This window comes from Schistocerca americana, chromosome 7 (genome assembly GCF_021461395.2).
Source record: "Schistocerca americana isolate TAMUIC-IGC-003095 chromosome 7, iqSchAmer2.1, whole genome shotgun sequence".
In the NCBI taxonomy this organism is placed as follows: Eukaryota; Metazoa; Arthropoda; class Insecta; order Orthoptera; family Acrididae; genus Schistocerca; species Schistocerca americana.
In genome coordinates, this window is record NC_060125.1 from 405,049,342 (window position 1) to 405,075,253 (window position 25,912).

The following is a 25,912-nucleotide window of genomic DNA, read 5'->3' on the forward strand; positions in this document are numbered from 1 at the left end:
TTATTGAAAGGATGTTATTGGTTCAAAAGGCAGTTGAATATTTGTGGTTTTAAAAAGCACATTAATTCTGTGGAGATTCTACCAAGATAGACTGCTGCTATGTATCTTATTTTCTGTGTTTGGTGATGTTTCTCAAGTTAGGCATATCTCACATGTATCGTGTTCTGCTTTGGTGTTTTACATTTGTAATATAATTTTGTGATTATGTTGGGGTAAAAATCATTTGTATAGGCTATATAACCAAGTGTGTTAAGTTCTTTTTGAATTGCTCGCTTTTCTAATGGTAGGGTATTTAATCCATTAATCACTGAATAGAAAAATGCTAGTTTACGAGCCGTTGGATGACAGGAATTGGCATTTGGGTCATTCCATGTCAATTCAACACAATAAAGTAACATTTTCAGCCTGACCATCTCAGGTTTCTTTCAAATTTGGTGCATTCAATGACCCAGATAAGATGTGGAAAAATACCAATTTGCGAGTGTGTGTTACAACTGTGAAGAGAGTTATAGGTCTGTAAAGTTTGGCATTAGTGCGAAATTTACATGCGTCTGTCGCAACATGAATGACTGTAATTCTGATCCTAATTCAGTTACAACAATGAAAATTGTACCATTGGAAAGATAATAAATAGACCTTTATGTTGATATGCTACATGGCAAGTTTCTGAGAATTTTCATACTAAAGGTCATTGACCTTGACATTTGACCTTGAATATCTCTAAACATCCCATCTTCAATTTTTTAAAATACATTTAATTGCTCCAGTATGTTACTATAAATATGGTAAATATCAAGATGGCACACCAAAGGCACCATGTATGAAAAATTATTTTGTCAGCATCAATACATTACCAAAATTAAGATGGTAGCACACATATATGAAATACAAATTATGATAAAGTACAATCCATAAGTAATATTGTACAAAAATATGGTTTACTTTATTATAGTGGTACTATGAATTATTTACATTACATTATTTACATTACAGTTATAATGAAAAGGCAATGAAAAGTTATTAAATCTCTCCTCACAATTCTCCAGCTATACTGTTAATGTTCACCAGATCTGATGCAGGGAGATTCTATGTCCTTCCAGTTTGTGTCACTGGACTAACTCTTGTGATAATGTCACATTTTCTGATGACACAAGTGTCTGGTTTGGCAGGAAACACAAATGATGGAGATGGTCCATGTGGATGCAAGAAGTTAACCTTTACTTCATATATTTCTTCACATATTTGTTAGACGTATGCAACCCACCAATGACTGTCATACATACAGGCAACAAATCCATGTATATTTGTTAACAGTATTTCATTTACCATAACAATTACTGACTCTTCTCTACTCACTAAAGAAGCAGAATATGTCTTTGTCTTTACTAAATCTTTGTTAACAGGTATTACACGGTAGCTGGAATCGTCATTGTATTTTTGAAATGTTGTTTCAGCTTGGCCGTATCTTCATCATGATGGGAAACCAATCTATAATGGAAGATACATGAAGGAATATTTTCCTTGCATCACTCAAACAACTGTCATTATGTCAAAACATTATTTTCGTAAGGTCACTTGAGGCTGACAAGTCTTGCTAATCGCTTTACAGTCCCTGCTACACCATCACAAGGTACTTTACCATGAGCTGTAGCAGAAAAATGCCATTCTGCTGTAACATCAAAATCTTCTTAATGGTAGGACAGATTCATAAAGTTTTTTCTGCTTTGTATTGGGCAGCATATCCTTCCGAAAGGTAATAAATGTGCTTTGGATTTGAAAACTGACATTTTAAGAAAATGATGAAATTTGTCTGGAAAGAATAAACACACACTGTATCATGCTGATGGCAGTCAGATATTGCCGCGTATGATACATGTCGTATTTCATTAGTGCTTGAGTCTCTGTAGTAAGCTATAAATGGGTGAATTGTAGCCTGTGAATTATTCCAGTGGAAGTAATTTTCTGCAAAGTCACAAGGAACAAGAAACTCGTTTACTTTGAGACCTTCTTTAGTAATTCTACAGAAATGTGACTGCTGCTGGGAGATAAATGAATGCAGTACGAGGTATTGTAACCTTGATGCAGGCACCTTAATGAAATCATCTGTTGGCTTTGTTATACCCTCTACAACTTCCCTGCCTCCTCTAGAACTACCCTGCCTGTAGTTAACCAACACTTATATGCAATTTCGTCAATGCAGTTCTTACCAAACAGACCATACAGATAATCAGTTAGTCTTGTCAAGCGTAGACAATAGGGACATGAACCTAAGAAACATGCTGGTAGGATTACACATAACAAATGCTACACAGTGCTTTTATGATGGTAATGTGTACTCTTCACTCTTTGTTCGTGCTTTAAGTTTACAACCTTCAATCATTAACTTGAAAAACACAAGTAAACAGCATGGTTTCCACTGGCATTGGCAAGAACACAGTGCTTTGGCCACAACTCACAAAATTTGGAGAATCCAATATTTATATCTAGGTATTTATCTTTGAAATATGCATACAGCTCCTTAAGGTTGTGCAACACTAGCTCCTTCTGTTTATGTACTGTAATTCTATTTTCTTTCACAAAGTCTTTTCTTCCCGGCATCATATGGCTCACATCATGATCACAGTAAAAATCAAGCACACACTGAACAGTTTTCTCACACAATGTCTTCCCTGGCTTTGGATTTGGTGTCACTAATGTACCATGTTCTGCTACTAACTGTTTTGCTCTCCGTACCGTGTAATCTGAAGCAGAAAATTCTTTCATAGTTTTCCTTATACTCCAACTCTTTGGAATTACAGTTAGAATTTGTGTTTTGTCGCACATACGGCCTGAATTGTGAAACTTATCTTTCAGCTGGCTGATAATTTCACTTTCTTCATTTTCACTGTCTTCTTTTTCCAGTTGTGTCACATAAATATGCTCCAACATGGAGGCTATTTCTTTCAGTTTTTGCTTTGGGTTCCTTTTCTCACCCTGAAGCCTCTTTTTCTTCGCAGGAGATTCACCTAAATACTAAAGGCTACTATTTAAAGCATCGAGTGCCAGATCTGATGCTACTTCATCTTCACTTAAATCTTCTCTGGAAGTGCCTGGCACAACTGAGGGCAAGATCTGCAGTGATTGTTGGGTTTTGCAATATTTTTTTTTCTACATTTACTGAAAAATTTTTCCACCTAACAATACATTAGGATATTTGTTTGTCACCCACTCTTGAACATTCCTTAAATTCTTCTGCACTCTTGCATGACCTTCTTCCCTAAATGGATTGCAACAATATAATTTTGGCTTGAAATACATTTTTTACTATTACTTTATGGCACATTTACACTGCACTTTGTTAAACAAGCCACAGCCACAAAACATGCAAAACAAAATTTGCATAATATATAGAGATCAGTGGATTAATCGTGACTAGTTGAAATAAGAGTCTCTCTGACTGGCTGTTCACTGAAACAGGCTAATGTTGACTGGTTGAAATAAAAATCTCTCTGATTGGCTGTTCACTAATACAGGCTAATGTTGATTGGTTGAAATAAAAGTGTCTCTCATTGGCTGTTCATAGCTAGAAATATTAAAGAACTGGTCTGAATAAAAGAAACTGTTACTGGCTGGTGTTATAGAAAAAACTGGATGCATAGCTGCTTACTGCATGTTGATGGTGTACTTAAGTTGACAAAATAATTTTTTGTGCATGATTCCTTTGGTGGGCCATCTTGATATGTATCATACGTAATTCTGGAGCAATTAAATTTTTTTTTCAAAAAAATTAAAGATGGGGTGTTTTAAGATATTCAAGGTCAAAAGTCAAGATCAATGACCTTTAGTATGAAAAGTCTCAGAAACCTGCCATGTGGCATATCAATGTAAAGGTGTATTTGTTAGCTTTCCAATGGTACCATTTTTATTGCTGTAACTGAATTAGAACCAGAATTACAGTCATTTATGTTGTGACATATGCATGTAAATTTAACACAGATTCCAAACTTTCCATACCTGTAACTTTCTTCACTGTTGTAAAACACATCTGCAAATTAGTATTTTTCCATCTCTTATCTGGGTCATTGAATGCATCAAATTTGAAAGAAATCCGAGAGGGTCAGGTTGTGAGGTGCACTGAGTTGACATGGGATAACCCATTTATTATATTGTCAGAAGTTGTATTCTTCCTATAGCTATCAAATGTGTGGCAATTATTATTTTTGCCAATTGTGAGGTCTCGATGTCTTGTCTTTCTCAGTTTCCATAGTGAATTTAATTTCAGGGTGCAGTTGGTTGAGCTTTTGGTGGATAGTTTCAATATCTGTGTGGCTGGCATCTACCAACATGAGGGTATCATCTACATATCTAACATAGTACACAATTTATATAAAAGACAAAGATGCTGTAACTTACCAAACGAGAAAGTGCTGGTATGTTGATAGACACAATAAAAAATACATAAACACACACACTAACATTCAAGCTTTCGCAACCCAAGGTTACTTCATCGGAAAAGGGGGAAGGAGAGGGAAAGACGAAAGGATGAGGGTTTTAAGGGAGAGGGTAAGGAGTCATTCCAACCCCGGGAGCGGAAAGACTTACCTGAAGGGGAAAAAAGGACACTTACACACTCGCACACACACACATATCCATCCACACATATACAGACACAGGCAGACATACGTAAATGCAAAGAGGTTGGGCAGAGATGTCAGTCGAGGCGGAAGTACAGAGGCAAAGATGTTGTTGAATGACAGGTGAGGTACGAGGGGCGGCAACTTGAAATTAGCGGAGGTTGAGGCCTGATGGGTAATGGTAAGAGAGAATAATTGAAGGGCAAGTTCCCATCTCCAGAGTTCTGATGGGTTGGTGACAGTGGGAAGTATCCAGGTAACCTGGACGGGGTAACACTGTGCCAAGATGTGCTGGCCGTGCACCAAGGCATGTTTAGCCACAGGGTGATCCTCATTACCAACAAACACTGTCTGCCTGTGTCCGTTCATGCGAATGGACAGTTTGTTGCTGGTCATTCCCACATAGAAGGCTTCACAGTGTAGGCAGGTCAGTTGGTAAATCACGTGGGTGCTTTCACACGTGGCTCTGCCTTTGATCGTGTACACCTTCCGGGTTACAGGACTGGAGTAGGTGGTGGTGGGAAGGTGCATGGGACAGGTTTTACACTGGGGGCAGTTACAAGGGTAGGAGCCAGTGGGTAGGGAAGGTGGTTTGGGGATTTCATACGGATGAACCAAGAGGTTACGAAGGTTAGGTGGATGGCGGAAAGACACTCTTGGTGGAGTGGGGAGGATTTCATGAAGGATGGATCTCATTTCAGGGCAGGATTTGAGGAAGTCATATCCCTGCTGGAGAGCCACATTCAGAGTCTGATCCAGTCCCAGAAAGTATCCTGTCACAAGTGGGGCACTTTTGGGTTTCTTCTGAGGGAGGTTCTGGGTTTGAGGGGATGAGGAAGTGGCTCTAGCTATTTGCTTCTGCACCAGGTCGAGTGGGTAGTTGTGGGATGCGAAAGCTGTTTTCAGGTTATTGGTGTTCAGGGGTTCAGGACTGGAGCAGATTCGTTAGCCATGAATACCTAAGCTGTAGGGAAGGGACCGTTTGATATGGAATGGGTGGCAGCTATCATAATAGAGGTACTGTGGCTTGTTAGTGGGTTCGATGTGGACGGATGTGTGAAGCTGGCCATAGGACAGATGGAAGTCAATGTTGAGGAAAGTGGCATGGCATTTGGTGTAGGACCAGGTGAATTTGATGGAACCAAAGGAGTTGAGGTTGGAGAGGAAATTCTGGAGTTCTTCTTCACTGTGAGTCCAGATCATGAAGATTTCATAAATAAATCTGTACCAAACTTTGGGTTGGCAGGCCTGGGTAACCAAGAAGGCTTCCTCTAAGCGACCCATAAACAGATTGGCGTACGCCCAGAACTTCCCACAGAAGAACCCCGAAAGTGCCCCACTTGTGACAGGATACTTTCTGGGACTGTATCAGACTCTGAATGTGGCTCTCCAGCAGGGATACGACTTCCTCAAATCCTGCCCTGAAATGAGATCCATCCTTCATGAAATCCTCCCCTCTCCACCAAAAGTGTCTTTCCGCCGTCCACCTAACCTTCGTAACCTCTTGGTTCATCCGTATGAAATCCCCAAACCACCTTCCCTACCCTCTGGCTCCTATCCTTGTAACCAACCCTGGTGTAAAACCTGTCCAATGCACCCTCCCACCACCACCTACTCCAGTCCTGTAACCCGGAAGGTGTACATGATCAAAGGCAGAGCCACGTGTGAAAGCACCCACGTGATTTACCAACTGATATGCCTACACTGTGAAGCCTTCTATGTGGGAATGACCAGCAACAAACTGTCCATTCGCATGAACGGACACAGGCAGACAGTGTTTGTTGGTAATGAGGATCACCCTGTGGCTAAACATGCCTTGGTGCACGGCCAGCACATCTTGGCACAGTGTTAGACCGTCCGGGTTATCTGGATACTTCCCATTGACACCAACCTATCAGAACTCCGGAGATGGAAACTTGACCTTCAATATATTCTCTCTTCCCGTTACCCATCAGGTCTCAACCTCCGCTAATTTCAAGTTGCCGCCCCTCGTACCTCACCTGTCATTCAACAACATCTTTGCCTCTATACTTCCGCCTCGACTGACATCTCTGCTCAACCTCTTTGCATTTACATATGTCTGCCTGTGTCTGTATATGTGTGTGTGTGTGTGTGTGTGTATGTGTGTGTGTGTGTGTGTGTGTGTGTGTGTGCGTGCGCGCGCGCGCGCGCATGTTTAAGTGTCCCTTTTTCACCCTTCAGGTAAGTCTTTCCGCTCCCGGGATTGGAATGACTCCTTACCCTCTCCCTTAAAACCCTCATCCTTTCGTCTTTCCTTCTCCTTCCCTCTTTCCCAATGAAGCAACCTTGGGTTATGAAAGCTTGAATATTTGTGTGTGTGTTTGTGTGTTTTTTATTGTGTCTATCAACGTACCAGCACTTTCTCGTTTGGTAAGTTACAGCATCTTTGTTTTTTATACATATATTTTTCCAATGTGGTATGTTTCCCTCTATTATATTCATAGTACACAATTTGATTGAGAGTAGGCCAATCGGAGTTAAAGAATTTCTCTTCCAGAGAATTTAGGAAAATATCGGCTAATGTGCCTGCTACACTGTTACCCATGGCTACTCCATCTGATTGGGTATAAATTTTGTTGTTAAATTCAAAATAGTTTTGTGTTAATGCTATCTGCAAAAGATTTATAATTTCAAGTGTTCTAGCCATAGATATTTTTATATTGTTACACGTTATATTTTATTATTTGGATAGTTTCCTGTACTGGCACACTGGTGTATAAATTAGTGAGATCAAATGAAATAAATTTACCAGTAGATGGTATCAGTATGTCTTTTATATCTCTTGCCAGAGTATGCACATTTTTCACTGTGTACTTTTTGTTGAAAGTATGAAATTTTGTTATTAGTGTGTTTAGTTTTTTTGTACTTGAGGACAATATTATGGAAATGGAAGAGGATGTAGATGAAGATGAAATGGGAGATACGATACTGCGTGAAGAGTTTGACAGAGCACTGAAAGACCTGAGTCGAAACAAGGCCCCGGGGGTAGACAACATTCCATTGGAACCACTGACGGCCTTGGGAGAGCCAGTCCTGACAAAACTCTACCATCTGGTGAGCAAGATGTAAGAAACAGGCGAAATACCCTCAGACTTCAAGAAGAATATAATAATTCCAATCCCAAAGAAAGCAGGTGTTGACAGACGTGAAAATTACCGAACAATCAGTTTAATAAGCCACAGCTGCAAAATACTAACACGAATTCTTTACAGACAAATGGAAAAACTGGTAGAAGCCGACCTCGGGGAAGATCAGTTTGGATTCCGTAGAAACACTGGAACACGTGAGGCAATACTGACCTTACGACTTATCTTAGAAGAAAGATTAAGGAAAGGCAAACCTACGTTTCTAGCATTTGTATACTTAGAGAAAGCTTTTGACAATGTTGACTGGAATACTCTCTTTCAAATTCTAAAGGTGGCAAGGGTAAAGCACAGGGAGCGAAAGGCTATTTACAATTTGTTCAGAAACCAGATGGCAGTTATAAGAGTCGAGGGACATGAAAGGGAAGCAGTGGTTGGGAAGGGAGTAAGACAGGGTTGTAGCCTCTCCCCAATGTTATTCAATCTGTATATTGAGCAAGCAGTAAAGGAAACAAAAGAAAAATTCGGAGTAGGTATTAAAATCCATGGAGAAGAAATAAAAACTTTGAGGTTCGCCGATGACATTGTAATTCTGTCAGAGACAGCAAAGGACTTGGAAGAGCAGTTGAATGGAATGGACAGTGTCTTGAAAGGAGGATATAAGATGAACATCAAGAAAAGCAAAACGAGGATAATGGAATGTAGTCGAATTAAGTCGGGTGATGCTGAGGGAATTAGATTAGGAAATGAGACACTTAAAGTAGTAAAGGAGTTTTGCTATTTGGGGAGCAAAATAACTGATGATGGTTGAAGTAGAGAGGATATAAAATGTAGACTGGCAATGGCAAGAAAAGCGTTTCTGAAGAAGAGAAATTTGTTAACATCAAGTATAGATTTAAGTGTCAGGATGTCATTTATGAAAGTATTTGTATGGAGCGTAGCCATGTATGGAAGTGAAACATGGACGATAAATAGTTTGGACAAGAAGAGAATAGAAGCTTTCGAAATGTGGTGCTACAGAAGAACGCTGAAGATTAGATGGGTAGATCACATAACTAATGAGGAAGTATTGAATAGGATTGGGGAGAAGAGAAATTTGTGGCACAACTTGACCAGAAGAAGGGATCGGTTGGTAGGACATGTTCTGAGGCATCAAGGGATCACCAATTTAGTATTGGAGGGCAGCGTGGAGGGTAAAAATCATAGAGGGAGACCAAGAGATGAATACACTAAGCAGATTCAGAAGGATGTAGGTTGCAGTAGGTACTGGGAGATGAAGAGGCTTGCACAGGATCGAGCAGCATGGAGAGCTGCATCAAACCAGTCTCAGGACTGAAGACCACAACAACAACAGTGTTTTTGTTATCAAATATGATGGGCGATTTATGCAATTAATTATGTGCTGAATTGGAACTGTTGGTTTATGTGTCTTTGCTTGGGATCTTAATTTAGACACAAGTATTACCTTAAAAACTCTACTGAACTTTTAGAACATGAAAATGGATACATCGAAAGTAATATATGCAATAACCAAATACATTCATAACAAATTTTAGTTCATAAAATAATATTGCTGTTCATCTGCACAATCTTTGTAAACATACAGCATCGTAAGAGTGGAACTGTCAAACTGCTGTCACGTCGTAATTAACATTTTATTTTCAACATCTTGACAGCATTTACAATCTTATTAAAGCAGTGACATTTACAAAACAGTCCAATAATGACATAATATGAACATCTTATCAATCTAGACATGAGTACAAGACAGCTACTTTAATATGAATGACACTGGCCAAAACTGTAGTTGCAGGTACTTGGAAATGATGATACAGTCAAAACAGTCAGTCTTAAATAAAGATTACTTATTATACGCAGCTATTTAGTATATCTACTCTAATAATCATGTCATTATGACACACGTATTATGCTGCTGGCCCTAAAGAAGGCATAAAAAAATAAATAACCACATGCCTTGTCCCTAGTAGTCTCCACCGAAGACAGAGCAGCTATTTGATGTTGCCAGTTTGTTTCAACTATTTGACGTCGCCAGTTTGTTTCAGCTATTTGACGTTGTCAGTTTGTTTGATATTTGTGTCTGCTGTGTATGGCTGTTCTCTGAGAAATAATACACACATCAAAAAAAGTTTTGCATCACCCCAGTTCCCAGAACTCCTGCAGACAGACATTGACTGTCGATATTGTATAGCAGACACAGTCCCTTTGACTGTTCAGAGATGTCACTAAACCCACCCAAAGATGTAAACAACCATGCACGAGCAGTGCCTATTAGATGGACGGGGTCTGACAGCCAATCAGTTCCAGTTATTCCACCAGGAAGGAGGTACACGGCTTGTGTTGTCTGTAGTTCAATCATGCCTAGACAGTCAATACTGTGGTTCGATCGTGTCTGGATTGTTACTCTGTGCCAGGAAGGGCTCTTAACAATGGGTGTCCAGGTGTTTCCAAGTGAATCAAAGCGATGTTGTTCGGACATGGAGGAGATACAGAGAGACAGGAAATGTCGATGACATGCCTTGCTCAGGCCGTCCAAGAGCTACTACTGCAGTTGATGACCGCTACCTACGGATTATGGCTTAGAGGAACCCTGACAGCACACCACCATGTTGAATAATGCTTTTCGTGCAGCCACAGGATGTCGTGTTATGACTCAAACCGTGCGCATTAGGCTACATGATGTGCAACTTCACTCCCAACGTATATGACGAGATACATCTTTGCGACCACGCCACCATGCAGCGCGGTACAGATGGGCCTGACAACATGCCGAATTGACCGCTCAGAGTTGGCATCACACTCTCTTCACTGGTGAGTGTCGCATATGCCTTCAACCAGATAATCATCCGAGACGTGTTTGGAGGCAACCCGGTCAAGCTGAACGTCTTAGACACACTGTCCAGCAAGTGCAGCATACATTACTTTTTAATATAGCTATGTAATGCTTAGTGTATTTTCTGTTGCGGGTTGAGTGCAACATTTGTGTACCGGTTACTGAAGGAAATGCCATTCAATAATAGTAGCAATTTTGAGCATACCAGAATCCTGCACACTACACAGTTATGATGAAAGTTCACACTTTTAACAATGTATACAAAATATAAAACCTACAATAACAAAATTAGAGTGTTCCAATTACTTTTGGACTGTAAGTCTCATGAATTTCTAGTGGTACTCACTTTCTGTATTGAGACGAACTTCTGAACTTAGCTATGTCAAAGCTTGGTGCATGTGGCATATGAACAATGAATGCATTTGGAAGTACTACAAATTCAAATCCTTGTGCTTCAAGTTCCATTATGTGGGATACTTTGTTCCATCCAAATCCCACAAACCTGGTATCATACTCAGGTATATCTTTACGAACAACTATATAGGGTTCAAAGTCTGGCTCCCACTGCACCTACAATCAAAGGAATAACGATTATTAAACTGATTATGTATGCACGTGTACATGCATGCATGCACACACACACACACACACACACACACATACACACACACACACACACACACACACACACATGCACATGTGCAGGCCTTCCTCTCTCTCTCTCTCTCTCTCTCTCTCTCTCACACACACACACACACACACACACACACACACACACACACCATGTGCATGTGTGTGTGTGTGTGTGTGTGTGTGTGTGTGTGTGTGTGTGTGTGTGTGTGTGTGTGTGTGTGAGAGAGAGAGAGAGAGAGAGAGAGAGAGAGAGAGAGAGACTGGCTGTTTTCATGTCACAGACATGGCACGAATATAGAGTTCAGAATGTCTTATTTCTATGGAATTACCAGTGTCACATGCAAATCATGTTTACCAAGAAGAATGTAAAAAGCAGTGATATATATCTTTTCTTATACGGGATGCAATGACTGTGCAGAAACCAGAAACAGAGTCTCACAGTGTTCAATTTTCAATCAACTCGCATTCATAATAAATGAATGACTTTCCAAGCATCCAGCACAGTTGCTACATTTTTCAGATGATATTAGAGTATAAGTGTTACAATTAATCCTGTTATGTAAGACAATTACAGAATAAATAGCATAAGTGCTTTTCCAAAGAGTTAAGAAGTGGTTTTCTCCAAACTGATAGTCCCTTAATTTTGTAAAAACACACAACATTAATTTCTGTACAATAAAAGAATGACACCAAAAATTTATGTAGCACATGAATACGAGTCAGTGAATAGGTTAGAATGCTCCAAATTTATTTGTGTACACATCATAGTAGAAATTTTAACAAGCTGAAACTTACATCAGCTTCACAAACAACTATGTTAAGCGACTTTTGATCTACACATAACTGTAAGCATTTGAAACAAATTAACCAATATATAAACATTCTTTGCATATTACAACTTTTAATGCCTTATAGCACAATTTTCTGGAGTAGCTCATCACATAGGAGGACAGCATTGATTACACAAATAAGAGTAGTGGGCATCACACCACAGTGGTGGCATCCAATGTCACTGTGGAAGCTGAATACTTGGTGCAACATTGCCATTGACCCCTGTGGCTCTATTACCTACAGGATGCTTGTCATAAGCAGAGCCTTCTGGTAAGACCATGCCAGAATCCAGTGTATATACCAGTCTGAGTCAGTTGTGATGCAATCTGTGGAATGTGCAACAAATGTACTATTGGTTGGCTAACATGTTTATGACTATTTGTTATAGGTGGAACTTTTGATACAGAATGGACTGGACTTTGCTTTGAAATTCAGACTTAATATAGCATGCACTGTTTCTGAGGAGCATCCTGTATGCATCTCTTGTCACAAATACACCACAGTTGTTGGAGGTGTAGATGACCCTCTACAAAATAAGCAACAGCTCAGGAACTATGATGCGTGCAAATCAGGGCTTGAACATTTTTGTATTTAGGTGAGAGTGCGAGTTTTCAACCACTGAACACTTAAAACATATACTAACACAAACTGCAAAAGACTGTCAGGAGTTAATGGCAGCTACATTACAGGCACTGCAAACATTAGCGAATATAGCAGGAAAATCTCCTGTGCCAATCATGTTTAGGGCTTTCACGCCATTTAATAAACAATTTGAAGAGTGGTATGCTTATTGCTGCTGAATCCAGTTCAATTTTTCAGTCTGTCAAATTTTTGACTGTGGAAGACAAAAGGCAATGTTCTTATCTGGAAATCCCAAATAGTATCACTAAATACAGAAAATGCACCCATTAACAAACCCCATGGACCCTGAGCTGTCTAGAATATTTTCTTCACTACAAGAACAGCACAAGGATTGAGTCTGAATTGCAATTTCACATGTTTGTATGGGCAGGGATACACAGACTCTACCCAGGGACAGCTCACACTCGAATCAGAAGTGATAAGATAAACCAAGTATCATATTGAGGATATCGGACTCTTCTCTCGTAGAAGTAACGCAAACAGCTTAAGCCTATAAAACAGCTTGCACAGCCAAGGACTTGTTTCCACAGCCCAGGACTTGTTTCCAATGGAAGAAGATATCACAGTACTCACCTCTTGTACCACCTGGGTGAGATGACACACCACTTTGGACAGGGTCCTCACCTAATCAACGGTCTGTATGACTCTGTGAACAACTGTGCCAGTGATAAGAGGGATACAATACGTCAAGAAGACGTTTTGCATGAGGAATGTTCTAGCAGTTCACTTACAAATATGTCCCACCTTGTGATGCAAGTGAGTAACCAATTTACAGACGAAATGACTTCTCAGAATACAGCCCAGGAAATGTATTAAGAAGTGTCCACTGGGAATCACCCTGAGCAGTTACTCTTGCACTCTTTGTATCCTTATTAAGCCAATCGACGTACATAAGGAAAGGGTCCTTTTCTTTTTTTTACCAAAGCTCATTCACTGTCCTTTGTCCTAAAGGAAGCCCTCAAGACAGAGCTGGACAAACTCACTCATGAAACCATGTTAAAATCTATTCCATATAGTCAATGGGCCACCTGGTAAAAGAACGCAAACCCAATGGTGCCTTGAGACTTTGTGGTGATTTTAAAGTAACAATAAATGAACAATATAAAGAGGAGACTTGTCCTCTACTGACCCTCTTTAGAAAAATCATGTCATGGCACTTTACGCAGCAAAACTGTCCTTGTATGGTGTATTTTCAAATCCCCTTGGATGCAGCATCACAAGATTATTTAGTACTAAATATACCATGGGGCCTGTACCATTATTATTGGGTCTCTTACATAATCTCTTCAGCTCATGCCAGTTTCAGCATTTTATGAATTCATTATTATAAGATAAACCCAACTGTGCCACACACTTCAACAACCTTGAGTTTTTGTTGCATAGACTGGAATGCTAACTGCACAAATCTTCTTTCATGCAACCTTCCTTGATCCAATTAGCATTTAAACTGTGAGCAAATGGTCTGGAACTAAAGACAGATCATGCTGCAGCAATTGATAAAATGCAGCTCTCAAGAATATAAAACACTTACAAGTATTTCTGTGTCATGCCAATTATTATGGCCAATTCACTTCAAACACAGCAGAATTCTCTTACCCACCGAATCAGCTACAACACCAAGGTGCATGTTTCAAATGGTCACCTTGCTGTCAACAACCTCTCGATGATTTAAAAGACTGCCTTAAGTGGGCACTGTTTTGAGACATCAGACGCCTGCCTCTAGTAGTAGCAAGTGATGAGGCTTCCTACAGTATCAGCGCAGTCCTATCCCGTATATATTCCAAGTGTTAAGCTCCCTGTTGCATTTGTGTCTAATGCCTTATCCACTTCTCTGTACTGCTATTCTCAAACAGAGTGGGAGGTCTGCCAATGTTCCACCTATCAGGCGCATCAAGTTGCATCTTCCCAATGGTTCATTCTCTGGTCTGATACTGTGGTGCTGCAGAAGTGTATCCATTTAGATTTTGCTGGCCTGTCTTTAAGCCCATGTGGCAGATCATGATTGATTCTTTTCTCATTCCTCTTTTGTGTTCCACATGACTCACGTCATTACTACCACAAGAGTGGATGGGTGGAAAGAGTACACTGAAGTCTACTAAGAGGGGGAGGAACTGTCTGGTGACATGATACAAGAAACTAGAGAATTGAGGTTGATATGGAAGACATAGGGGATTCAGTATTCATCAGAGTTTAACTGAAACTTAGATATCTTGCGGTCAATAAGGCAGAAAGCATAGATATCACAACACAAACTTCTAAAATTATTGTGATCAAATAAGGCAGAAGGCATAGACATTCCACTGAAATTTCCAAATTCATTGAGGGAAGTGGCAATCAAATGACTATTCAGGATGGTCAGCAGAATCTATGAGTCTCGAGATATATCACCAGATTTTGGGAAAGATATCACACACAGTTCTGAAGATGACCAAGGCACATAAGTGTGAAAACTACTGCACAATCAGATTAGTATCTTACACATACAAGTTTCTAACAAAGAAAAATGTACAGAAGAATGGAAAAGAAACTTGAAGATCTGTTAGATGATGATCAGTTTTGGCTTTAGGAAACCTAAATGCAGCAGAGAGGTAGCTCCAATGTTGTGTTAGATAATGGAAACAAGACTTGAGAAAAATCAAAACACATTCATAGAATCTGACAACCTAGAAAAAGCGTGTGACTGTGTAAAATTGTACATGATGTTTGAAATGCTCAGAAAAATAGACGTAAGTGACAAAGAAAGATGGGTAATGTACAAAGGCTACATAGAGACCAGAATCTGAAAAGTCCGGGAACAACTCGAGAACCAGTAGAATCAGGCCAATTGGCAGAGGGCATCACAACAAGTCACCTAAGAGTAAATAGAGGGACAACAAGAAGAAGAAGGCAATGGAGATGGCACAGCAGAATAAAGAAGTCTAGCAAGTAAACCAACATTGAAAACCTAAGACGCAGCAAATTCAGAACCAAGAAAACAATGTGCAGCAAGACCAATATAATATCTGCAGAGCCACTGGCTTTAAAGGGCAGCATAGTCCAGTAACTGTCATTGAATTCAAAACCTTCTGGTGGGCCTTCACACTCGTTGGCTGGAATAACAGGTACCTCCACCTCCCAAAGATGGCTGCATATGGTTAGAAGCAGCCCAGACAATACCTGCAATGGCAAACTGGTGGTATGAGTAGAGTCCTGGCCCAGAAGTCCACAGATGACAGGAAGAAACCGGGACATATGGCAATATGCTGGGGCATGGTGGCATCAACAATGAATATGTGGGTGGTGATGACCAAGAGGTTGGAGGCTGCGCCAAGACCTCCACTTCTATGTTCACATTCATGGGAACCACAAGCAAGATGTACAGGCGTAGGTGAAGGATCAGCAAGGATGGGCATTCCAGGTGCATCTGAGCCACTGACGGTGGTATAGTTGGTAGGTGGGGATGGAGCTCATTGGTATCCAATTCTCCAAGCCAGTTCTGAGGTGCCACCCATGGGTGGCAACCACATAGCTGACATCCATGAGGGTTTCACCCCATATGAACATGTCCATACAGCTGAGCTTGGCAGGTACCACCCAGCATGCTGGATCCAGGGCTCCTTGGGCTGTGGGGCCAGGGATGGAAGAGACTAAGTGGCTGCCACCTATGTAGGAAATCCGCTGGGCTACAGTTGTGGACAGGGATGGTCCAGGATGCTCACAAACATAGTGAATGCATTCATAGTGGTGGATGTGCCCACTGTTCTTAACATGTGCTGTTTAAACATTTGCATCATACGCTCTGCTTTGCCACTGAAGAACAGGTGAAACAGCAGACTAAACAGGTGCTTGATGCCACTGCAGGTGCAGAACTATTTGGAAGCATCACCATGAACTGGGGCCCATTAGCCAACATGATGGTTTCGGAAGTCCTTAAATGGCAAAAGTCTGGATGGGTGTACTGAAAGTGGTGTCCGTGCTGGTGGTCACTATGCTGACCATATACGGGTAGTCACAATAAGCACTCATGACAACAGCCACATAGAGCCCAGAAAGAGCCCAGCAAAGTCCAGGTGAATGCTATTCTAGGGGTGATGGGAGATGGGGGAGGGAGTGAAAGACTGGAGAAGAGAAGTCTGGTTCCAGGACCAAACAGAACAGCTGTGCACCATGGCCTCCAAATCACAGTTAAGTCCTGGCCAGTAGGCCGGTTGCCTTGCACAGGCTTTCAACTGTGGCTTATGCCTACACCCATGATGGAAGAACTGCAAAACTTGAGGATGCAGGGTAGACAGGATGACAATACAGTGAATATCCGCCTCCAAATCAAGCATGAGAATGTTGGAGATGACTTACAAATGGTGAGAGAGCCCAGGTCCGAAGTTCAGGATCGGCAGACTTTGAAAAATATGTGGGCCACCTCTGGAACATGTAGTGCATGACATGCTGGAAGACAGTCAGAGCATGTGATGCCAGAGATGTTGCAGCTGTAATGGGAAACCTGTCCAAGGTGTGCTGCCATTCCACGTCAATGCGGCAACAGATTTCCTGTTTGTCAAACACCAGGTTGGGTCCCAAGGATGGATGAGAGAGGGCACCTGCATTTGTGTAACGTGTTCTGGGCTTGTATTTAATGGTATAGTTGTAGAAGTTGAGAAAAAGTGCCCAATGTTGGAGCCATTGTGCCATCTCCTCTGGAAGCTTTGAGTGAGGCCCAAGAAATGCTGCCAGAAGTTTGTGATCAGTAATAAGGGTAAACTTGATTGTGACTAAGTAAACATGCAACTTATTAATGTCAAAGATAGTCACTGAAGCTTCCTTTTCAATTTGCAAATAGTTCTTTAGAGTGTATGTCAGTGTGTTTGACACAAGGCAGTTGGTTGCTCCTATGTGCCAATGCCACACCAATTCCATATGGAGAAGCATGAGCAGCCAAAACTAGGGGATGTGAGGGAGAAAAGGGCACACAACATGGCACTGAGAGCAGACGGCACTTCAACTGCATGAAAGTGTGCTCACAGGCAGCCAACCATGAAATGCCCTTTCTCTCCAACTGGTTGAGTGGAAGCATAATGTGGGACACTTGTGAAAGGAATTTAGACCAATAATTTACCTTTCCCAAAAATACCTGTAGCTCCTGTTAGTTTTTGGGAAGGAAAAAATAGTCAGTAGCAGAAACATTGTGATCAGTAGGCTGTTTCACTTCTTTATTCAGGTAGTATCCAAAGTATTCCACTTGACTGAAAAAACTGGCTTTTATGTAAGTGGTATTTGAGCCTTGCATCACACAACGCGGTAAAGAAGGTACAAAGGTTGCACAGGGGGTCCTAATGCCTGTGACACTCACATCATCGAGACTGTTGGTACAAGCAGGGATGCACATGGTTTGCTGTTTCAGGTATTTTGGAGGATCGCTGGAGTGGAAGAGATCCCAAAGGCCAAGCGGTTCTATCTGTATAAGACAAAGGTAGCATTGACGACCATAATGTATTGTGATTCCTCATCCAATGGGATCTGCAAATAAACGTTGGAAAGTCTATCTTAGAAAAATATAGCTCCAATAAGCTTCATGAGGAGAGCCTCTTGATGTGGAAAGGGGTAGGTTTCAACTAGTGCCTGGGCATTAATCATTAATTTAAAATCCTCAGATAGCTGGAGATAACCGTTGGGTCAAGCACTCATTTTCAACAGGTTCAATGGCCCCAGCTTCGTGGTGGTGATTGAGTTCTTCACCAAAGGCCGTCCATAAGGAGATAGGAATAGAAAATAGGACATGCCTGGCAGAAACAGAGTACCGCATCTAAACACAATGAGATACAAGTCTGGAAATTTGTGGCACTCTCCAGGCCAGGTGTGAACAAAGGCGCAAAGGCGGCACACAGGTTGTCCAGCTCCTGGAAAAGAACTGTGTCTGAGATGACCTGAACCTTATAAATGATGGAAAAACCTAACAGCAAGAAGGCATTCAAAACCAAAATGTTGCCAGCCAAGTGACTATTTACAACAAACAGAGTTATCAGCTGTGTGACCTTTATATGTGCGGCAGCTATCGAGAACGGACCTCAGAGAGGCAACCAATGTATGAGAGGATGGGGGCCAAAGCAGGGAAAACCAGACGTACTAGTGTCTGGATGTTTATCAAGTAAACAGCAGTCGCCTTTGTCCACCTGAAATCTGACATTCTGGTCTGCAATCCTGAAGTGAGAAACAACTTAATAGTGGAAAGATCGCTCTGGGAAACAACTGCCAGAAGTTCATGCCCTGATGCATGTGGGGAGTGGGGTCCAACTGTCCTGATGGTTTTCGACAGACAGTCCAGAGATGCCCATCTTTCCCATAATGGGCACAGTGCACACCCAGTGATTTGGACAGTGCACTGTGAAGCAGTCAGGACATGACAGGAGGCCCTGCTGCTGACACCTATAGAGTGCGACGGGCCACAGACCCATCTGAAATCAATTGATCAGGATGCCTACATCAGCGAAATTACTTACGATAATTCTGTCCCTGAAGTGGAGGCTGGATCATTATCTGGGGTGGAGCCATAAGATGACCATCTGCTGTCTGTGCAACCTTGAACAAGTGCTTCATTTCCAAAATATCACTCAAGGGAGGATTGTCCACTTGGTGAGTTGGTGTGTGTACTTCCTAGTCGTGAGCAAACTGGACCACCACATCTCGAATCAAAGATTTAGTATATGAAGCCTGGTTCACACAAGTGAAATCACAACAGCGACTCAGTGCTTCGCAATCAGTCACCTGTTCATATTGGAACTGTAAAATAATACTTCAAAAACAAGGAACATGTTTCCTCAACAGTCAGTTCAACAGGATTTGAAAGTGGAGCCAACTGCATGAAAATCGTTTTCAGGTAAAGCTCCAGAAAGGAAGGGCGGCCATTGGAGAGCATTGTAGCGGCACCACCGTTTAAGATGGGAAAAGGTTAGCTTCAGTGCAATATTTCAGAGCACAGAAGTTACAGCCAGATGTCTAGAGTACCTGGCAGAAAGGGTAGTGACATGCTGAAATACATATAGAGGACCTAGTGAGAGGCAGGTGTGTCCTCATAGCAGCACTTGCAGCAGTGACACCAATGCCTGCAGATTTAGTCGCAGTGTCTAGTGGCTGTCGTCAAATTCCAAGCCTTGTGATTGGCCTTCAAATTCACCGGACCAGGATATCGGAGGCAACTCATAAATTAACCACAGATTAACTATTAAAAATAAACAAGCATTTGTGGCTTTATGACACTTGCATAGTTATAAAAGGAGACTTTGACTGTCATGTAGCACCAGTCAGCACTCTGTTACACTTGTCAATGGGTAAGCAGCAAGTGATTTAAATGGACTGTGTTACTTTGTCTAGGGTCAAACCAGTGACCTGCCGTGGACTGGAACAGCCAGGTGCAGACCTGTTGAGTTATTGAGGAAGACATTCAGATGTGACTGATCTGCTGATGCAAAATGTTGATGAATTTGTGGGTGTGAGACATCAGCTCATAGTTTCAAAAATTTCTGAAGATAGGCCTCAGATTTCATAGACAGCTATCTCAGAGACAATAAGATCATAAGTTTTGTGCACATTGGATATCAAAATACCCAATTTTCACAAACCTGAAAAATGTGTTTGGCCTTGATGTCCCTTAAGCAGTAACACAATGAGGAGGAGGAATTTGTAAATAAAATTCATGACTGAAAGAACACATATCACCAATTTATGTAACTGATTTGCCTCGACGGGATATGAATCCACCACCTTCAGTGCAGATACACAATTACGTTCGACTGCTGTGGAGATCTCAAAGTAGCGAGCATGGAGGACACGGACAGGAACTGTGGGTAGGTGGTGATCGGTGGGAGTGCGGGTCAGCCGGGAGGCCGCCGAGATAGTCTGCATAATTGCAATAAACACTGAGTCCAGATGGCACAGTGGTTAATGCATCTGCCTAATAAGCAGGAAATCCCAGGTTTGAGCCCCAGTCCGGCACACATTTTCACTCATCACCGCTGATTCTGCACAAAGTTCTGATGCAACTGAAATCAACAATTTCTTCCCTTTCCTTTCCTTCCCTTTCTTCCCCCTCCACCTTCAATTTACATAATTTATCAACTAATTTACTAATTTTGAATAACCTGTTTCCTTTTGCTGCTGGCAGAGCTGTCACTAAAGTGAAGCATTCTTAAAAGTAACAAAAAACAACCTCTGAATATAATTTTGCTGAAAACTGCAGTGTTCAAGGGTGTTTCCCTGGATCAACAATCACTAATCAATAGCTGTTTCACGCACAACCATACACAGACAAATAGCAAAGTAGTAATAAAGTTCTTTGAAGCCTGTTTAATTCCACTTAAACAACCAAGAATTCACTGATTCTGGCAAATTCGCCTTGGTGTATAAATCAAGTCTACCACTTTCATTTTCTGCAAATTTCATCAGATCTACTGTAGAAATATCACAAAAAAAGGCCAAATGGTTGACTCTTGCCCTAATCCACACACATGTGAAGCGAAATCATCAAATACATATACATCCAGTCAAACCTGATGCTAAACCAAGCGTTTTCGCAAGCATTTTGGACTCACTTTCAGATGCTTCAAATTCTACTTTACAATTCTTTCAAATAGCTGTCACTGCCGCTGCATTGGACAACTCACTCTCACTGTCAGTTCTAGAGAAATTCTCCAAGATTTCTTCCTGTATACAACCACAACAGCTTGCCTCACAAAAACAAATCTTAGTCAACAGCAATAAAATATCACAGCAGCAAATACACATAGAGACTCCAACTGAGCAGGCCAAACATTGAACAGATAGTACATGCTCAGTGTTGAAATAGGGCTCTGCGCATTAACTTGTCCATATCACACAAGTATCCGAGGGACAGCATGTCTAAACACATCTGGGGCACACAGAAGTTTGCTAGGCGGCAGATGTTAACGAGTCTAGAGTACCTGGCAGAAAGGGTAGTGACATGCTGAAATACATATAGAGGACCTAGTGACATGAACAGAAGTGGATATTCACATGTCTAGGATTATCAAAGTGTTAAACATGTGATAGCATCTCCCTTACTCCATCTGTCTCCATAAGATTCCACATCCAAAAAATCCACATTCAACAAGCTGGTAAAATCTAAAGTTTCTTCTTGATACATATATGCAGAATTTTCTCCTCATATCTGTACCCTTAGTTTACGGCAGTTTAGTTTGTTAAAGGGTTCTGCAATACTCTCACTGTTATTTACTCACTGACTTTTACTCTGGTAACTATCTTTTGGAACTTTTCCCCCAATTTTAACCCTCATGTATCCCCTGTTTATCTAGATTGTTTGTAGCTCTGTATTTTGGTGTTCTTTTCTTTTCAGTTTTCTCACAATTTTTAGTATATCTTTTCTAACAGTTTTCATTTCACTCCTTCGGCAGACTTTCAAATAATTTTATGGTCATTTCGTTTAAGATCTGTTCTAATGTTTTTTTCTGATTTTCAGGTAATTCTACAAAATTTTTATCACATTTTTCTCTTTCTGGTTTTCCTACAGCCCTTTTTACTAATTCATTCTGCTCCATTTGTTTCATTCAGAGTCACATTTTTTCTAGAGCATTATCTCTCCTCATAAAGTCCAGACTTTTATTTCTTAACTGCTATTAACAAAATGAAAGTTGAACACAAATGGAAATAACATCTTACTTTATATGGCGTTGTTGCTGTTCTCCACCGAGCATAGTTGGTAGGTGCATGGCCTTTTGTCCAAACATGATATCTGAATGTAAAAAGAGTACCCATATCCAACATGTTCAACAGTTCTGCCTTACTCTTTGGAAATGATATGCGGTAACGCTGTGTTTCAAAGGCTGGCACAACCAAAGCCTGCATTGGAAAGACAATCATTAGGACTGGTTAAGTAAAAATGAGATATCATTTGCATATATTTGTTACATAGTCACCTTCTTCGATGATTCTAAATTCAAAAGCTGAATAGATTTCTTCAAATACTGATAAAGACCAAACATTGGTAAGAAATCAATGTCAGCAAGAAACACATATGGTGTATTCACTTGCTGCAATCCCACATTACGGAGAAAATTAATTGGATAGAAGCTCTGAAACAAAATGTATGAAGAGTGGTTAAAAATATTTCACAGCCTTAAGAAAATACACATGAAGCACAATTAACAATTGGAGTAAATAGATTAAAAATCTGTTAGAATGATCATACTTCAGTATAACAATAAAAATTTGTTGATACTTGAAAATGCGTTTGATACAAAAGTGCAGTCGGCACGGTAAAATGACATCTAAAATCCAAAGAATTCTAATAATGAAAAATCCAGGATGGAATGTAACAATATTATGAAAAATACAGTAGCTATTCACCTTACAGTGGAGATGCTGAGTCACAAACAGGCGCAACAGAGAGACTGTAGGAAAGTGAGCTTTTGGCCAACACATCCTTTGTCGAAAATAGACAATACATGGCCACAGTCTCTAGCTGTTGGACGAAAGCTCACTTTTCAACAGTCCTTTTGTTGTGCCTATCTGCAAGTCAGATTTTCCGCTATATTGTGTTTAAACAATTTGGGATTCTAACAGCATCACGCACACATGTCTATCTATCTGTGATGCATGTCAAGATGAGTATCAGCAACTATCTCATGAACAGCAGCCTCATGTCATGGAACAAAAGCCAGACTAAACTTATATTTACCAAGAGTAAACAAACAAAAACCACAAAATAAGCACTTCCTACAATGGATTAAAATTGTACTGCCCAAGGAGATTAAACTTGCAACTAAAATCCCAATATTTAAGAACTTAGTTAAAGCATAGTTCTTAAACAATATAAGCATTACTTAGAAAAAACAGAGTAGGGAATGGTAAAAAATTAACATTATTTAATTAAAAACAGTTACTCTGGAGAGAACTGTCATAGTTTAGTGATTCTTACTGTAAAATTCTATACCCAGATTCTAACATTTTTCCATTTTCTTGAGTCAAGCTCCTTTTGCCCTTTCCCCAATCAGGTCATGTTTGCTATGCAGGGTACAGCCTCTTAGGCACTAGGTACGCATCTGTAAGTTCAAAACAAACACAAGAATTGTCGGGTGCTATTAATAGTGTTCCATAGATTTTGTGTTTGTTTTGAATACAGTCAGAGAGAGTCCCTTTAGTCAGCCATAGTGCCAGTAGTGCTAGTGTTTGTTTTCAATACAGTCCAGAGACAGGTAGTGCTATTTTCATTGTTTTCTACAAGAAGTGCCTAGCAACCACAGTTTAGTTAATAAACAGCCGCCTTTAGTGAATTAGCAGTCTAGTTAAAGGTTGATTAACTCTCTTCAGTAAATTGATTCCTTAGGATGGATAGGACGTGTGACTGCTGTGTATGGACGCAGGAGGAGCTGGCCACTGTTCGCGAACAGCTGAGCGTGTTGATGGCCGCGGTCAGCCGTCTTCAGGCTGCTGCCTCGAAGTGTAGCGGCAGTGGGGAGTCTGGTGCGTCGCAAGGTACACCCCAGGTGTTACATGATTCATCCACTGTCCCTGCTGTCGAGACATCTTCGCGTGTACTGGGCGCGGTTGGGCCACCCTCTCCCCAAGGGGAGTGGCGGGTTCAGCGGCGTTCGCGGCGCACGAGGCGGAGGGTCAATGTGGAGCCTGGCCGTGTGGCATCGCCCGCTCTGCCTGTGAGTGGACATGTGGCTGCTCCTTCAGCAAGGTCCGAGCAGGCACACGGGGGGACGGGTTTATTAGTTTTTGGGAGCTCCAACGTTAGGCGGGTGAAGGAGCCCCTTAGGGAAATAGCGGGAAGGTCGGGGAAGAAGGCCAGTGTTCACTCTGTCTGCTTGCCAGGGGGTTTCATCCGAGATGTGGAGGAGGCTCTGCCGGCGGCAATAGAGAGCACTGGGTGCACCCGACTGCAAATTGTTGCTCATGTCGGCACCAATGACTCCTGCCGTCTGGGTTCAGAGGTCATCCTCAGTTCGTACAGGCGGTTGGCGGAATTGGTGAAGGCGGAAAGCCTCGTTCGCGGGGTGAAATCAGAGGTAACTATTTGTAGTATCGTTCCCAGAACCGATCGCGGTCCTCTGGTTTGGAGCCGAGTGGAAGGCTTAAACCAGAGGCTCAGACGATTCTGCGGAGATCTGGGGTGCAAATTTCTCGACCTCCGCTATCGGGTAGAGTAATGTAGGGTCCCCCTGAATAGGTCAGGCGTGCACTACACGCCGGAAGTGGCTACAAGGGTAGCGGAGTACGTGTGGAGTGCACATGGGGGTTTTTTAGGTTAGAGAATCCCCTCCCTAGGCCCAACAAGACACCTCCTGAGATGCAGCAAGGTAGGAGTAGGCAAAATGCAACAGCGAATAACAATATTAATGTGCTAATAGTAAACTGCAGGAGCGTCTACAGAAAGGTCCCAGAACTGCTCTCATTAATAAATGGTCACAACGCCCATATAGTACTAGGGACAGAAAGTTGGCTGAAACCAGATGTAAATAGTAATGAAATCCTAACCTCAGATTGGAATGTATATTGCAGAGACAGGCTGGACAGTGAAGGGGGAGGCGTGTTTATAGCGATAAGAAGTGCAATAGTATTGAAGGAAATTGACGGAGATCCGAAATGTGAAATGATTTGGGTGAAGGTCACAGTTAAAGCAGGCTCAGACATGGTAATTGGATGTCTCTATAGGCCCCCTGGCTCAGCAGCTGTTGTGGCTGAGCACCTGAAGGATAATTTGGAAAATATTTTGAGTAGATTTCCCCACCATGTTATAGTTCTGGGTGGAGATTTTAATTTGCCGGATATAGACTGGGAGACTCAGACGTTCATAATGGGTGGCAGGGACAAAGAATCCAGTGAAATTTTTTTAAGTGCTTTATCTGAAACTACCTTGAGCAGTTAAACAGAGAACCGACTCGTGGCGATAACATATTAGACCTTCTGGTGACAAACAGACCCGAACTATTTGAAAAAGTTAACGCAGAACAGGGAATCAGCGATCATAAAGCGGTTACGGCATCGATGATTTCAGCCCTAAATAGGAATATTAAAAAGGGTAGGAAGATTTTTCTGTTTAGAAAAAGTGACAAAAAGCAGATTTCAGAGTACCTGTTGGCTCAACACAAAAGTTTTGTCTCAAGTACAGATAGTGTTGAGGATCAGTGGACAAAGTTCAAAGCCGTCGTACATAATGCGTTAGATGAGTATGTGCCAAGCAAGATTGTAAGAGATGGAAAAGAGCCACCGTGGTACAACAACCGAGT

The 25,912-nt window shown here is 41.3% G+C and overlaps 1 protein-coding gene across 2 annotated transcripts in view; it reads right to left on the reverse strand.

Annotated features, from left to right (window-relative positions):
- Positions 1 to 25,912, reverse strand: part of LOC124622009 (LARGE xylosyl- and glucuronyltransferase 1-like) — a 177,637-nt gene that overhangs the window by 31,594 nt on the left and 120,131 nt on the right. For both annotated transcript variants that reach the window (XM_047147560.1, XM_047147561.1), the window contains 3 exons: positions 22,595 to 22,750; positions 22,338 to 22,517; positions 10,915 to 11,138 (listed from right to left, as the gene is read on the reverse strand). In XM_047147560.1, coding sequence (XP_047003516.1) covers positions 10,915 to 11,138; positions 22,338 to 22,517; positions 22,595 to 22,750 — 560 coding nt within the window. The remainder of the gene's footprint in view (positions 1 to 10,914; positions 11,139 to 22,337; positions 22,518 to 22,594; positions 22,751 to 25,912) is intronic.